The sequence below is a fragment of the Thunnus albacares genome, chromosome 12 (genome assembly GCF_914725855.1).
Source record: "Thunnus albacares chromosome 12, fThuAlb1.1, whole genome shotgun sequence".
NCBI lineage: Eukaryota > Metazoa > Chordata > Actinopteri > Scombriformes > Scombridae > Thunnus > Thunnus albacares.
Window position 1 is genome coordinate 20,405,868 of NC_058117.1, and position 17,122 is coordinate 20,422,989.

At 39.7% G+C, this 17,122-nt stretch overlaps 1 protein-coding gene across 2 annotated transcripts in view; it reads left to right on the forward strand.

Annotated features, from left to right (window-relative positions):
- Window positions 1-17,122, forward strand: part of colec12 (collectin sub-family member 12) — a 36,902-nt gene that overhangs the window by 9,737 nt on the left and 10,043 nt on the right. For both annotated transcript variants that reach the window (XM_044367719.1, XM_044367720.1), the window contains exon 3: window positions 16,323-16,445. In XM_044367719.1, the coding sequence (XP_044223654.1) occupies window positions 16,323-16,445 (123 nt within the window). The remainder of the gene's footprint in view (window positions 1-16,322; window positions 16,446-17,122) is intronic.

A 17,122-nucleotide genomic window follows, 5' to 3' on the forward strand; every position in this document is an offset into this window, starting at 1 on the left:
CTTCTGAAACGTTATGGCAATAAAACAAACCCAGTTTTTTTAGTTTACTCTGTATCCATCTCTTGGCATTCCTCATACACACGTAACACCAGATGTCTGTTATTACAAATACCTTTTCTTTATTTTGCGGCACAAATGCTTGGATACCATTTTACTACTTGCAGCTAATTTTTTTCCCCCTCTTTGACAGCATACATGTGAATAACCATAACTTCAGTGTGATTTTTCTCCTGCTTCTGTCCCAGAACAGAGATCAAGTTACAACCCTTTGGGTTGAAATGGTCACAGCGGTCCCTCTGGTTTAAGAGGTGTTTTAGAGTATGTGTGTCATCCAAGCACTCAGCAGTCATATTTCAGGAAGTGTGAGGGCAGAAAGAGTCCACACTGTGTGTCATCAGGATCAATTTACACATGTGAACACCTCTTACCACCTAACATCTGAATGTGAAGGTCCGTGTATCGGTTCAACTTGCTTTCCAAGAGGAGGAGAGTTTGAATTTCCTTGATTCCAAACTAAATGGGAAAATTACACAATGTGTCAACTCGTGACAAAAGACACGTTGCTCCAAACTCTGTGGAACTACTACACATAATTACGTATAGGCAGGGAAATATGTTGCTCTGCTCCTCATGTGTCCTCAGTGTGGAGAGAAATTGGGTCCTTGACTCATTTTGACATCTGCTTTCCACAAGAGGTCTATTATCCCGCTGAGATTATATCCAAACCTGAGAAGTTGCTGAGCCGCTTCCTGTGTCCATACTGGAAGTTTATTCAGTACAAACCTATACACTCAGAGGGAGAGGGAGAGGTGGAGAAGGAGTAGGCATTGTGGGCCTTGAGGGTCCATGCCTGGGCTGTGCTGTGTCAGCAATGTGCCAAGGAGAGAAGGAAGAGGGGGATGGAAAAAGAGGGAAATACAACCTCAAGTGGAGATGATTTTACAAAAAAGTTGTATCTTTCTATTTTGTATCTGCTTACTCTATCTTCAGTGCTCACTGGTTGCTTTTGGTTTTATCAATTTGCTTTTATTTTTTTCCGATTCATGGGGGGAACGTTTGTCAACAGTTTTATTTTCAGCTGAGGAACCACATTCCTTGCCCGACTTATTTTTGGGAGCAAAACAGCAAGTGGTTTTAATTTACGGGGACTTTATTACCAGAAAAGAATGTTTTCAGAATGCTTGCCCGTTACTTACAACCTCCTCCAGGGCGTGCATGCATGCAGTTCGTGTTCTGTTGTCCTAATGAAAGATTACTTGTGTTTTCAATAAAGAGTGGAGTGAGTTGGAAGAGGAGGAGGAGGAGGAGAGAGGGAGAAAACATTAAAGGATTACAGAGAAGTAGAAAGCAGTTAACAACACGGTAACAAGAAGAGAGACAAAGACAGATAAAACTACACAGAACACCGCCTGGTTGATTTGTTGTTGATCCCAGACCTGCGAAGTCTACAGGAGCGGAGTCTGTGACTGGTCAGAAGAACAGTGGGTCAATCCTGGATTGACCAATGACAGGCAGGCAGGAATGAATCCCAGACAAGGCACAAATCACTGCATCCTGGCGGGGGACAGCGTAAAGCATGCCATGAGGCTTTCTTGCGGGAGCGTTAGTTGGGGGACAGGTTTAGGTCATCGGCAGGTCGATTGAACTGGCCCCTCTACTCCTTCCGTGTTTAACCCTTCATTTAATATAGCTGATAACGACTCAAATGCAGACAGTGACAAGAATTAAGCTAAACAGGTGGTTGTGAGCCCTCTTATGTGCCAAGGCGGACAGTAGCGGGACACTCACACAGATTCTTGTCTCCCACAAGTCAGAAGCTTACAGGCATGTTTGTGTTGAGCATGTAATTTGCTTACTCAGCTGTGAATGGGCAGCCATTCTCTCATGTTGCAACTATACTTGAGCATGTGTATTTAAGCTTATTAAAACCCCAGTAGCTTATTAAAGTCATCATAGGAAATGTAGATGCCATTGACCATGACACTCAGCTTTTCCTCTCTTTTGTTTTAAGTACTTTAATGGAAAACAAGAATGTGCTTCACTTTCACAAGGGAATTAAAATAATATTGGTTGTTGCCATGTTGGGCTCAGAGGACTTTTGCATGAAGTTGAACCTTTCTCATCTTCCCTGCCTTTTGAGTAGTGGTGGCCTGCGCTTGCATGTTTTTTTGAAAATGCAATTCACAATGAATGGCCTCTTGTGGTATCTCTAGTGTTTGAATACATGTGAGTGCCATAAGAGCGTGGAGGTCACGGTGTTAGATTAGCGTGAAGAACATCTCACGTTGATGCAGCCTACATGATGCAGGAGATAGAAGTTTACGTCTTGTTACAAAAGAAATTTGAAATGTTTTTTTTTTTTGTTTTTTTTTACATCCTAACAACAATATTTCCCTAATCTTATCCAAGTGTTTTAGTTGCCTAACTTCAAACATACCTCAGTTATACCATAAATATACAATAATCATACCATTAATATTCTGTGCCTGAGCTCATGAACCTCCCTGCACCTTCCTGGCCGAGCCTGAGACAATTGAGAGCAACATTCAAAATTGACATAAATGTAAATACGAGAGGTGGCAAATAAATCTGTTTCTGATACAGTAGAAAGAACATAAACTTTTCATATGGTCCACCTACAGTAGTGTTATAGAATGGTAATCTATGATTGGACGATATGAGGAACATGTGATTATAAAGCGACTGTTGTTCCTTCCTAAACTACTGGAGGCTCCATTTGTTATCAAGCTCGGAGATCAAAATGTGTTTCAGCTGCGTTAACTTCCACCTAGCAGGCACTTATTAAACACACACTGTATCAACGATTGCAGACATGAGAGGAGGAGCTGCCACTAACTCAATAAGCAGCTGAAAATGGGTCTCAGTTATGGAAGAGGACAGTTTTGGAGTTGCAGTGAAGCTCCTGTCAGTATGTGCTTTTATATATAGCTGTGGTTGTTTTGACTGAAACTGGCCCAACCACCTCACCAAACATCTTCACACCACTCTGTGCTAAGTGTCCCCAAGAGATACATTGGCCAATGGTAACAACACGCCTACAACAAACTGACATCTGGTATGGTGTCTTCTCTCGCATAATGGATGTTTGCTAAGCTCTCCTTTCACAGCAGGTTTTGGCTCAGCCACAAGAATAACACACACAAGTATTGGAAGTGTCTGACTCCATTTTCTGTCAACAGTCTCAGACAGGCTGGATGAAGAAGTTCTGCATATGGCACAGCCTGTGGTGTAGGCAGAAATTATATTTTAGGTGGGCCAATACAAAAGTGGGTGGGCCATCTTTTTCCAGAAAAACTGACTTATCAAAAGAAAACAAAAAATTGAGCATCAGGCTGTACACAACAGTATAGACAAAAGCGTCTTTTATAGCCTATACAGTATAAAAATACAGTTTATTTGCACCAGCAAGACTGAGAGCTCATTGGCTCTACAGAGCACAGGACTGTTAATTAACTATTTTATTTATCTACTTATTTTTATTATTAATTTTATTATTAAGTGGCAACTAAACATAAACCAGCAGAGAAGGTGTTAACGTAAACGGAAATCGCACATGTAACATATCCCTCTTGCATTCATTATAGCCCATAGCCGTTGTTGCTTCAGTCAACAATGGCAGTCTGTCAGCTCATGAAAAACCAAATCTGCACATTTTACAGAAAACTGCATCCTTACACTCTGTTCTGTCAAAAAAAAATGGACCGTACCAGTGTGATGAGAAGCACCTCGATGTTCCGTTCTTGGCTCTGCTGGGAAATACATACAGATTTGGCTGTGAACGTGTTTCATAAATGGCACATAAATCGGTGGCTGAGCCCATAGCTGCGAGAACATGATTTCAGTTGGGCGTGTGGGGATGTTGACTACTTTACACCCCCTCCCAAAAAATTATTTAGTTTATTAAATACTTGCAGCGGCCGGGCTACTTTGTTGTAGGCTGATGAGTTGGGTGGACTCAACTTTGTTTAGCCATTGTTGTAGTGTTAATGTTACATCGCATGAAAAGCTGAAAGCCAGCGAGCTGACTGAAGGCAGCTCAGGAAGGTCTGCGTGTCAGAAGAAGAGCAACTAATAACATCCCAGAGACCTCCTACAACTTATTTCAACAGTTCATTTTAATCAGACAACAAATTCAACACACGTCAAGTCAACAAGAAAAAATCAAGTTTATATTTATTTATTTCCTTATATATATATTTTTTATATTAATTGTTACAAAATGTATTTTGATCAAATTTGGCTGGGTGTGCTACTGCCGGCCAGGCCCATTACTGGCTGTGCGCCTGGGTTCAGCATCAGAGTTACATTTATTTGAAGTCTTTTGGCTCCAAAGAGGGCCAACATCAACCTCAGTGCTTCCTCTCCTTGAAACCCAGCACAAAGCTGGAATGAAAAATGTGTATTTTTCTTTGTTCTGTTGTGAGTCACAACGCTGCTCACACTCCGATCAACTGTCAGACCTGGCCGTGGTGTGTTTGTTGCTGTGGATGTGATTGCGTTGGCCCCAAACCAGCACACACCGTTGTGTTTTTTTCTTGTTTATGCTTTAGTATTTGTGTTTTTGGAGATACTGAAAATGTCTGCATGTTGTGCAAAGAAGCCAGCTATGTAGAATTTTTCCATTGACTCAGCTCTCGAATGTTTCAGATGACCGTTTCAAGTCAGGCATGTGTTTGTGTATTCACATCTGCTGCAAAGGAAAATACCAGACCTGCTCCGTCTGCCTGAACATACTCATAGCAACTTTTATGTTTGCAGGATTAACTGCAGTGTGTTCAGTGGTTTAGGACAGTAGTTCAGGAAAATTATGTTGTGTACCTCCACTCAAATAAAAAAACAAACAAATGTTCTCACTTACCTCTTGTAGTATCTTGTCATGTAGATACTTTTTATGTTATCTGACCAGGTTTTGAAATATCTGTCTCTGAGATTTCTGCATGTGGAGCTTAAAGAATTGAAATTTTACCTTTAAACTAATTCAACAGCATCATGTCTTTCCAGAATACAGTTTCTTGCTTACTTCAGGTAATACGCTGGTTTCACTGTAAACAGTTTTCATTTGAACTACTTCTAAAAATTGTTGACAGTGAGGTCTGTGGATTATTTAGACTGGAACACTGTTTCTGGAAAGAGAAGTTGCTTATGTTTTTTTTCAATTCTTCGTTAACCTGATAATCTGACTGAATTGCCATTTAACTTTCATGTCATTATTTAGTCTGACATTGTGTTCATGTTAGCGGTTTTCATTTTTCACTTTCAACACAGCAGTGGTTAGCCATAGCAGTTGCTAGATGCAATTAGCTTAACATTTGTCATGTCTATCAAAGAAATATGAGCTGCTGTTTCTTTATGTTGGCTTGCGGCAACCTCTATGGCATCATTGATCTTGTCGCCATCTTCCAGCTCTGTTACAGGATGATCCTCATTCTCATTCCCTCCTACAAAGCTCTGATTGGCTGGGTTGTTTTTCCAAACAGGAAACATCAGACCTGTTTGAATGGCTTCATATAGATATAACATGATAGCACTAGTGATAAGTGAGGAAATATGGACAATTTAAATATATTCTACTACTTTCCACATGGACCACAGTGCAGCTGCAACGGCCTGAGCAGGCAGTCAGATACCATCTTCTCTGTGGTCAGCATCTTTCCCCACAAGTAAAGCCAGACTTGGCTGGACGGCTGGCTGGGTCCACACTGTGTGGTTTCATTGGCTGTACTGGGCGATGAAGCTTGAAAGTGGTGTGCGGTGATGGGATGGAGTACAGCACAGTCTCAGGCTGATGATCATCAGGCTGGGTGATGATTGCTGCTGATTCAGTATCTAAAGTGCTTCCACGGCAGGCCACCCAGCAGGCGTGACCACACAAAAACCCGACAGCACAGATGGTCTGTGGAGTTAACTCCAGTGTTCGGTTCAGCGGTTTTGGGCTCACATGAGTGTATAATGAAGTATTCTTAACCCGCATGAGAAAATATGCCTCAGTTTATTTGTTTTCATGTTGTTGTGGTGAGGTTGAGATTAGGAAAAGTCGGACTTTATGGTTGATGTCACTGCATCTGATTTTTAGATGTCTTCCAAGACACAGAAAATTATCTGTGAGGCTTCAGTGTGGGAGCCATTATAAATACTAACATGGCCCTTCTACAGAATAACATGGTTACAATTATAGACTTCTTTGATATTGATCACACTTATATAATCCACATTTCACAAACAGATTGCCGTATATTCTTCGTGGTAATAGGAAAATTAGTTGGACCAAAATGGATTCTTATAAAATCATGAGATCAGAGCCACAGCACATTTCTACATGGAGGTTTCAATCCAAAAGTACAACATCCTGTAAACCCTCACTTTACTAGACCCTCTTGTGCACTGTGCCTAAACCTGTAAATGACTTAAACCAGTGACGGAAACTGTTTTATATCTGATGTGTCATTAAAGTGGCCATTGCTTGTCCCATGTGGCTTCTTTTAAAGTAACTATGTTTCATGTGTTGGCAAACTATATCAATTACTCAACCTTTGGAGCTCAATAGTTAACTAATTCAAATTGGAGAGGAGCTTTACTATCCCACATTCTTAATAGGATGGCAATTGGGTTCTTGATCCAAACCTGATTAGCTACTGCCAGGCATGACAGACTGCATCCAAGATAATTGCTCTTTTAGGGACATCTGACTTTTATATGTTCTTTTTTCTGGACAAAAAACAAAATACATTGGCTCCTTCTCATGCACAGACAGAGACATTTGCAGACATACTGCAGATGTAAATGATTCGAGTCATAAGTCAAAGACTAAAGTATGGATGCTCATGTGGTGCAACTGACATGGTAAAAGTGAGGATCAATGACCAACCCCCTCTGTTCTCTTTCTCTGAGGTTCACATGGCCCTGTTTTACTTGAAATGACCTCATTCCAACATGCCAACACTGGAACTTGAGCAGAGGGAGCCAGGGGGTCTCTTGTTCTCCACTCAGGCCAATAAAGTTGGTTTATGGCTTCCATGTTGTTCTAAATTCATGCATGTGAATGTGAATGATCGTAATCAAGAATTGTGAGCTTTGAAGGGGCACTTTTCTTAATTTTAGTGTCCTGTATTTTAGTTGGAGATATTCAATTTCAGTTGCACATGGGCTCAAACGTATGCATTGCAAGTACACAAGTGCACATAGTTAAAAATAATTGATAGTGCATAAGAGAAAGAACAGCTTGGAATTTAACATGTTCCTCTTTTTGATAGTTGACTTAAAAAAAGTTACTTTACCCATTAGACCCGTTTACTTATCTCCATAAAGGGTTATCAGGCTGGATTTAAGTACTTAGACCAAGATTACAGCAAACGTGGCATATTTATGTTGAGCGGCCCCTTCTCAGCACAAGACTAGGCCCCTTTTTATGGAACAGGATTATAAAACAAAATAAAATGTTAACAGTCTTTATAACAGAGAAATACTTCATCTTTTTTTTTAAATTACAATTGATAAGGGAAGTGTGAATCCAAAGTTGAAATACAGTTTATCATAAATTAACAAGTGTTTAGTGTATGTGCATAAATGTACACACTTGCATGTGCCCACTTTAAAAACATTCCTTTTTAATAGTGTAGATGAAGGTGTTATTTTAGTTGCATTCTACAGTTTTCAATGGGAATATTAACTCTCAATTACGTTTAAAAAAAACCTCCACCTCAGCTTGCCAACTCACAAAGGAGCTACATCACATATTGTATTCCATAACATAGTCAATACTTAGTATTTCCTCTCTTGAAACCTGTGGCAGCAGATGGGATTCCAACTATTTATCTCCAAATCTCACCATGAGCAGAGCAGGAGACACACACAGTGAGACTGGATTTCACTCTTCAGTGGAAACTGCTGACTGGAACATAAAGACTTTTTTGATATTCAATCCTGCCTCACAAAATATCCCCAATACAGTGGCCCAGCTTTGTTTATGAGGCACACTTGCGTGCTTGAAGCTCTGTCTCTTGAAATTACGATATATGACCTATTTGTCATAGTCTGTCCTCCTCTAACCAAGCACAGATGGGATGACAAAACCAGATCTAATCAACACCACGTTCCAGCAGCCTACTCAGCTAACAATTAATGCACCATAAAGTTTTCCTTTAACACCGAGCTCTGTTCCACTGAAGGATACCATTATTCTCCTTTTGCATAGCTCTGTCAAAGGATACACCGCTCTTCATTTCCAAGCACTTCTTTCTTTTTATTGCACAAGCTTTTGTGGAGCTTGCATGTGTCTGAAATCACATAGGAGTCCTAAAGGGACTTGCAATTTTGTAAACTTTGCAGAGAAAAACTTTGAGTGTTTATGGATGGCACAAAGAGCAGGTGGTGATAGGTTAGATTGTAATGATTTTTAATAAGATATAAACATGTTGAGGAGTTTTTTTTTCTTTTTGCAGAAAAATTACATCTATTCTTTCTCCCTCATTAAAAATGACAGAATCTATTAATATGCACATATATTTCATTTCAAAAGTTTAACTGTTGGACATGAAATATCTCCTACTTCACTGAAAAGTCTGTTCTCAGTTTATGTGCACTGAAGGCTTCAAGTTTACACATCACACTAGTGTAAGTTGAATATTGACGTAAGTTGAATATTAAGACAAGATTGGCTTCCAAACTAACTTTGATGTCACAAATCCTGCTGGTGAGCCCACCCCTAAAAATCAGATTTTCAATGAGCACAGAGAAAATTTCCATTTTTAGTAGCTGAATGTGAAAACAGCCTTCCAGTGTCAAACTCTGCACTACAGGTGGGTGGAAAAAATCGATTCACATAAGAATCTCGAAACTTATCTCCTACCGTTCTGAATCAGTTCACAAATGTCAAAAATCGATTTTCTAAATTGATATTGACAGAATGAAGAAGGCCAAACTCAACTGTGAGGGCAGTGCAGCTTCCAGACAGTCTACAGCGCGCACACGCTAGAGTTATCTTAATGGATGTGTAAAGAGAACTGGATACAGCATCAGAAATGGGGCCCCCTTCATTCATATGAAAGTTGCTCAGTGGCATATGAAGTCAAAAAAGCCACTACCTGCAACATACTGTGCACACTCCATGGGCCCAATGCTCCCATGGAGCATGCTCACTAGAGACTTCTGCTGGCCGAGACCGCTAACTTCCGGTTTAGCCCTTCAGATAACTTGAATGAAGATAAAATGATTCTATTGTGCTAGACCTCTGAAATGTGATCAGACCAAATGGATCAAAGTCTGATAGTGAAACAAATAATTTCACAGGGGTTGTGAAGAAAGGTGAAGAAAATAACTCAGTGCTCAGTCTGCTTCACCTCAAAAACCCTGCGTCTGTTCAGTGTCTTGGACAACGATGTTTTTTCCTCAGAGCTATCAGTTCAGCAGAGAGGCTGCTCTCCACTGCTGGAGACATGACGTTAATAACAACACAGTAGAGCACTCTGCCTCCCCCTCAGTTTGTTATTCTCGTACAGGCAGGAGACTGTAAGATGCTTTCAAATTAATGAATTCATTAATTAATGCAGTTAACTTTTTAAAATAAATAGCCCGAGAACCATTTATCTTAATTGCCAGTTATGTTTCATATTGTACTTCAGTGGAATAAGGACACCAGTGAATGGTTTGGCACACAGTATACTGGAGCAAGAGAGTGAAAACAGTGCTCCCTTTTCTATTCATTCAATCGAGAATAGGTTTTGAATCGAGAATCGAGAATCAATTCTGAATAGAAGAACTGGAATCGCATTGAATCATGAGATTCCCAAAGATTCACACCCCTACTCTGCACATACATCATTCTGCACAGTAAACTTCAAATATCCAACTGAAGGAACAAGAAGGAAAACATATTTTTGAGTGGAGGTGGACTTTAAAATTCCTGTCAGATTTATGAGTCTTATGCAGTCCAAGACTTGAGAGATAATAGCATGCTAAAGAGGATGTTTTCCAAAGACGCCCGTCCACAATGTATATACCAGTGTGGTGTTTATGTTATGGCCTGTGGCCAGGCCTTCAAAGGACACTTTTCAGCTTTGTCAGCTTTAGGCAATGTGTGTGTGTGTATAATGAATGCATCCCATCCTGTTCAGACATGCAGCCATCCATATGGTATTTTTCTCTAAACAACCTGAACATACAGATTTCTATAAACCACTGATCTCCTTACTCATGCTGAAAAAGAAGCAAGCTCTACTGAGAGGGTTTCTTATAAAAACACCCCAAAAAAACTGAATATTGACTGAGGGCAAAGTAAAAAATGTAGCCCCTTATTCATATATTGCTTGGCATGAAGAGTTGATGTATCAAATGTTTGCATGCGTCCTTTGATTTGGCTCCACTGTAACAAGGTCCAGATGTTCTAGAGGACCGGGGCCCAATTTTAAGTGTCATAAACCTGTTAGCAGTGAGTGAAAAAAAAAAAAACGTGGTGTGCTACGCTAGCTCAGCAATTCAAGGACCTTAATGCCTTAGTAATTTGTCTCAGTAGTAACTTCCCCTATTTGAGAGTGTTTACTTGTTAACATTCCAGTTGGTGACTGTTAATACTGGGGTAGCTATAAGGGCTAGAGGGGGACAAGACGACCCCGGGGAACTTTGTTTGCTCAGTTAAAGTTTTAACATTTTCTGAAGAGTGAAGTCAGAAGCATTAGTCCTCGGTCCTTCAAGCTGAAGCTACTCAAGGTGCATGGCTCAAGGAATGGAAATGTGTGTCGGTCAGTCAGTTCGTCTACCACTTTGCTCCAGACTGAAATATCTCAACAACTCTTGCATGTATTGCCATGAAATTACATACATTCATGGTCACCAGAGGATGAATCCTGCTGACGTTGATAATCCTCTGACTTTTTAGCGACTGCCACCATGACGTTGACATTCGTGGCTTTAGGGAAATGTCTTGATAACTATTGGATAGATTGCCATGAAATTTGATATACACACTCATGCCCCCCTCAGAATGAATTGAAATAACTTTGGTGATCCCCTGACCTTTCATCTAGTGCCATCATCAGATCAGAATTTCAATTTCAATACTTGGTTTGAATTGGTCTTAGTTTGTGAATGCGGACCATGTGTAACATTGAAACAATTGGTCCTTTCAGTGAAAGTCTTATTCTAACCATGACAGCAGCATTGCGTGTCTTACCAGGCATTTATTGAATGTCTTCATTCAAGTGGGTTGCTTGCTTTGATTTGTCTCAGGAATTAAAAAAACATTATGGAAAATTGTATGATATCCTCAGAGGGTCACTGTGGTACATTGTTGTTCTTTTGTGTGTCTATTTGCATATGTTAAACCAACTTGTTTTTAGTACAAGATTGATTATAGAAATTACAAACTATAACACACAACTGTAATTACATGTAATTGTACTTTTGATTGATCATGTACATTTGTAAACTGATACCACACAGTAGTATAACCACAAAATATGTGTCCTCCACCCCCCGGTAGAGTAGAGAGGCATGGCTGTCTATGTGACTACTGGTTTTTGGTGTGTGACCATAATATTCAGCTTTCATATGATACAAAATGAAAGGCTGTGAAGTAAAAGGATTCCTGTGGTAGCCACCCAGTCACTGTATATAACATAGTATTAACACTCTGCACAAAGGGTCTTTACACAAAAAGGCTCTGGTCTGTACAAGCTTTCTTTGTGTTGCCATGGAAGTTTCCACTGCCGGCCAGGAGTGAGACGGGGAATGCAGTCAAGTCTTGTGGCAGGTACATGGAATAAGGGAATAAGTGTTGAGATTTTTTTTTTCTTTGACTGACTCAGAGTCCAAATTAAATACAGCTGTTTTACAGACACCAAACTGTATTGCCCCCATCTTTCTCCCTCTGCCTCTTTCCTCTTTCACCTTATGTCTTGGTGAATGGCGAACTGATGATAAAAATGGACCACAACCAACACTAGCAACTCTGTGAGTAGGAACAGTGGTACTAAATTCCAATGTCAGCATTTTTACATGCTCACAATGATAATGCTAACATATGTTTAGAAGGTTTAATGTTGTTTACCATGTTCACCATCTTAGTTTAGCATGTTAGCATGCTAAACATTAAACACACTACAGCTGAGGCTGATGGGAATGTCCTAAGATTTGCAGGTATTTGACAATTTAGTATTGTACAAATTAACATTTTGAGCTGATGACAGCACTAAATGAAAGGTCAGAGGATCACCAAAGTTATTACAATTTTACTTTTGTTGGACATGGATGTCTTTACCAGATGTCAAGACAATCCATCCAATAGTCGTTGAGACATTTCACTCAAAACCACAAATGTCAAACTCATGGTGGCATTGGAGAGAAAGTAATCAGCATTCATCGTCTGGGAACCATAAATGTCTGTACCAAATTATGTGCCAATCCATTAAGTAGGTGTTGAGATATTTCACTGAAAAGCCAGGGGATAGCCAAAGTCGGTAGGATCCATGCTCTGAGGACCACAAACGTCTTAACTAGGTTTTGTGGTAGTCCATCCAATAGATTTTGAGAGATTTTAGCATGAAAGTAGTTGCTTAGCCGACAGACCAGCATTGCCATCCCTAGAGCCACACAGCTAGCATAGCTGAAAATTAGCTTTGAGTTAATTGTTCATGCATATTTTGAAAATATATATGATTTTTGTCTGGGTCTGTAATCTCAGCCTTAATGACCATATATAAACAAATACATGCCTAAACTGTAGGTACATGGTTTTCACTTGTCAGCAATAATATGTAAGCTACAGTATCCTCCGCCATACCTCTACCTCTTTCTAGGCTTTTCTGGCATTTATTTACCTCTTGGGGATTGTCTGGCTGGACTCCAGCTTGTTGATTGGGGCGTCCTGGCTGCCTTCCAGCCTCTCAGCTCCCAACAAGCTCAGCCCCCCTGTGTTCTGCACTGGGCTGGTTGGTTTAGCAATGTGTTTTCATACAGCTCCTGACATGTATGTGTCAGCATGTTTATGTACTGTGGTAGTTTATGCGTAGTAAGCAAGAGGTCACAATGGCCCCATGGATATGAAACATGACACACTTACTGACTAATGAGGTACAACATGGAGGGGGCGTAACAGACCAAAGCAAGCAAGAAATTAAGTATTATACTGTTATATTGGATTTTCTTTCATCAAAATTGACCATCTAAATTTCATGCCCCTCAGGTTTTACATCACTGCTTTGAAAAGATTGTAAATATTATATTTGATTGTGCAAGACTTCATTATATACTTGGATTATCATCATCACGACAACAAAGACATTATGAGTTCAATAATTCACTACTTGTGAAAACAAGCCATCGAAGCATTTACAAGAATTGCTGGGCTCACATCTATGTCTATGGATATAGAAACCCAGTTGTTATATTTTCTGTCTGGAGTCAGTGTTGGAGAATACTGCAGCTACCTTGGAAGGATTTGGACTTCATCATTACTGGGGCCACATCACTGACAGAATTGTTGTTTAAGCAAAATTCCTTGGAAGGGAACAGAAAACACTCCGGTGACAAGCAGTGGGAGCATGTTGTGACCCTGGAAGGAGCCACTGGCTACTCTGCCCAGAATTAATTTCCATGTTAGTGCAGTTGGAGCTTCATCAAGAGCATGACAGTCTGGGTTTGTAGTCTGGTAGTCACCCGGTTCTACACTACAGTACGTGCTAAATAGTGACGGTTTTAAGTTAACAGACCTTTTCATTTTACACAAGACCACATGTGTATATACATTAAGGTCCTGACAGCTGATGCCATTTTGGTTATGATTTTACTGTCACAGACACATTTTTCCCTTGATGGACAAATAGTTTAAACATTCCACCATCCTGGTCAAAATCCATGGGGAACAAGCATTTTGCTTTACTGCCCCACACTGGAACATTTCTGTAAAATTACAGTTTGTTAGGTCTTCCCCATTTATTCCACTTTCAGTCTTAAGATCCATCATATTTTTAACTTCTTTTTAGAGTCCACAATTATTAACATAAAAACAGGATAACATTAATTTTGTCAGTTACACTCTTACTTTTTCATCTTTTTATTTTCCTTTTTATTATCTACACATATTTTTTTAATTTCTCTATAAAGCACTCTGTTCAGCATTTGTTTTAAAGTTTGCTCTACTGTATATATGAATTGACTTAACTATTTCCCCATGTTGGCCAAGTTGTTATATTTATATTTATATTTTCACAGAGTGAGAGAAAGCTTAAGTGCTCCTGCATTTTTTTTAGGCTCAAACAATGATCTCATAGTGTCATAAATTCTGTACCCCATTTGTGCAGTTAGTAATGAATAATAATAAAATATGGTTGCAACTCTGTTAAAGCACAGCAGGCTGGGATAGCACGCTGACACGCCAGTATGGATCTAATCAACAAACATTTTGAGCCTGAAAACGAGTCCAGTGATCAAAACAGTCTTGTGCAGAAGGATGACAGAAATCATGATTCCTTGAATCATCTGACAAGGCTGCTTTTGTGATTCATATTCAGGTTTTATCAAACACATGTTAGTAGTGGGGTGTGTGTAGAAATGTTTTTTTAAACATCTAGAAACGTTAATACCTACAGTACCAGTCAAAAGTTTGGCCACATATTCTCATTCAAGGGAACTGGGAGGTGTGTCCAAACGTTTGACTGGTACTGTAATTCAGAAGGTTGTGACTGTGAGAAAGTATTTGAGATTCAGTGACCCTGCAATCATGATAAACACTCATTTACCCACAAATATGATACTGCCACTATGGTCCCAGCATTAGCACAGATATATTACCTCTGCCTCGCTCTTGACCCATAACCTCCAGACAGTCGGCCGCTTGTTTACATGGTGTGATGTTGTCCTTTAAGCAGCATGTGGTGAGAACCAGTCAGGGGGCCTCTGATGGAGCTCTCCACATTAGCTCCCAACATGAGGCTCTCAGTACATATAAGGACAACAGTGGTCTGCATATCCATGTCTAGGTCCACGGCTGGGCCCCTTTGAGGTGGTCAGACATGATGTTTGCACAGATGTGTGGGTCCAAAGCTGAGAGGCCAAACCCCCCAGTACCCCTCTGGTGGTCCTGGCCCACCCCTGACTGGGAAGGATGGAGCCTCCTTTGACTCCAGATTCTGTCCCATCACGGGTGACATGACTTAAAGGAACAGAGTCAGACCTCTGATACTGTTTGAGAAAGATGTCAATACAGCTGGAGTAGCTTGTAGCTTCTACTGATGAGGACAATAGACCTAGACATAATCCTATGGGGCATTTTTGTTTTTACTTTTGATCCTCACGCCCAGAATCAAGTAGTAGCTAATCTGGCAAAACTTTCTTTTTGTTTAGACCTGTTTTATTGTCCTGTTTATGTCAGCTGTTGTTTGTTGCCCCATAAGACCGTTTTTTAGTGATGTCCCCTTGTTCTGACATCTTTAGTTCAGTCTGTACAATGTTATCGTAACCTAACCGATGGACAGAGCTATGAAAATAAAAACAAAATTGGAATAAATCATAGTTTTCCTTTAAGTCACTTTTGGGATTGCTCACATTTTCAAGCTACGTTTGATATTATAACATTTCTTTTGTATTTTAAGCATTTTTATTTTTGCTAAAACCTTTTATTTAATAACTTTCCTGTCCAGTAAAGTATGACAGATTTACACAAATTCTCCTATACAAATAAGATTTGAGGTTCGTTCCAACTACAGAAACTGCTTTATTGCCTGTTTTGAATACACACCAGCTGCCAGAGGCTTCTTGGTCAGTTCTAATGAAGTCACGTAAACATCCTGCTTATAGTATAATGTTTGCATCACATGGTACTAGTGGTTTAAACAAGTAGTGCTGCTGGACAAGTGAACATCTGTGATGTAAATGACCAAAAATTTTACTGCACCATGGTTTTAGGTTGGATGGCAACAAGGAATGACACAGAGGGGAATGTTACTGTTTTGTTTCGGTTTCTCTGTCGTATGGCTAACACATGTGCAGTGTTTTTACAGTTTCATAGTGAGTCAAGTTTTTGCATATTCATGAGGGCAAATGTTTTCAATTGATACTTGGCTGAAGAAAGACACAGCGTGTCCCACTTTAGAGATGCAGTACTAAACTTAGTTATGAAATGAAACAAACTTCCCATGTGACTTAACTTTTGAATGAAAACCTTGGACTTGCTTTCATTAACTTCCCGCTCCTATTGCACAATATTTTAGTTACTACTGCTTCTCATCATTGTATTGTGAGTTATTAGAATGACGCAGATTTACTACATACAGTATACTGATTTTTGACACAAATTCCATTATGTATTGCAGGAATCCAGGAGGGTACAGAGTGCACCAAGTGTAAAAATGACTGGGCATTACGGGCAGCTATTGCACTGCTCTATGTCCTCTGTGCCCTGCTCACCATAGCAGTGGCTGTCCTTGGGTTCAAAGGTAAGTCAAAACAGAAGTCAAAAATTGCTTCTTGTACAGTACAAATGACACATGCTGTAATTTTTACATGCTTCTAAGTCAAACTTTGACCTCCACAGTATATTTCAAACAGGTTTTATGGCTGTCATGTTACAGAGATCTAAATCTGTAGTCTTACATTAAATGCAGAATTGCTCGAATAACACAATAGTGAGAGTGGTTCATAATGGGTAAAGCAAGCATTATTCTACATTTTTGTTATTGCCAACAAACTCCATGAAAAGACCAAAACCAACAATGTTGTGTCTGTCTCTCAATATTTTCTGACTTTCCCGGCCTATCTATAGGTCTCATCCCATAGCCTATTTGATGTAAATCTTTAAAACAAATTTAAAGTTTCATTTTTTAAAAAAGGCTATGTCATTTCATAAAACAGCAGGGCACTGTAGTTTTTAGCAAACATTACCTAAACAGGAGTAAATAGTGCATTTGTCAGGGACTATTTTCAGCTGCAGATTAGTACACATTTGGAGTGCAAGTGATTATTACAGAAGTAGGCTGGTGTTTGTGGGATTGACTCAAAATAAACTACAGTACCCATGTTTGTGGTAATGAAGAAAAATGTCTTACAGTGTGGCAATGTGGTTCATTTATGTGTTTTTAATAGTTTTGGACAACAATGGAGGTCTAAGGGTTTG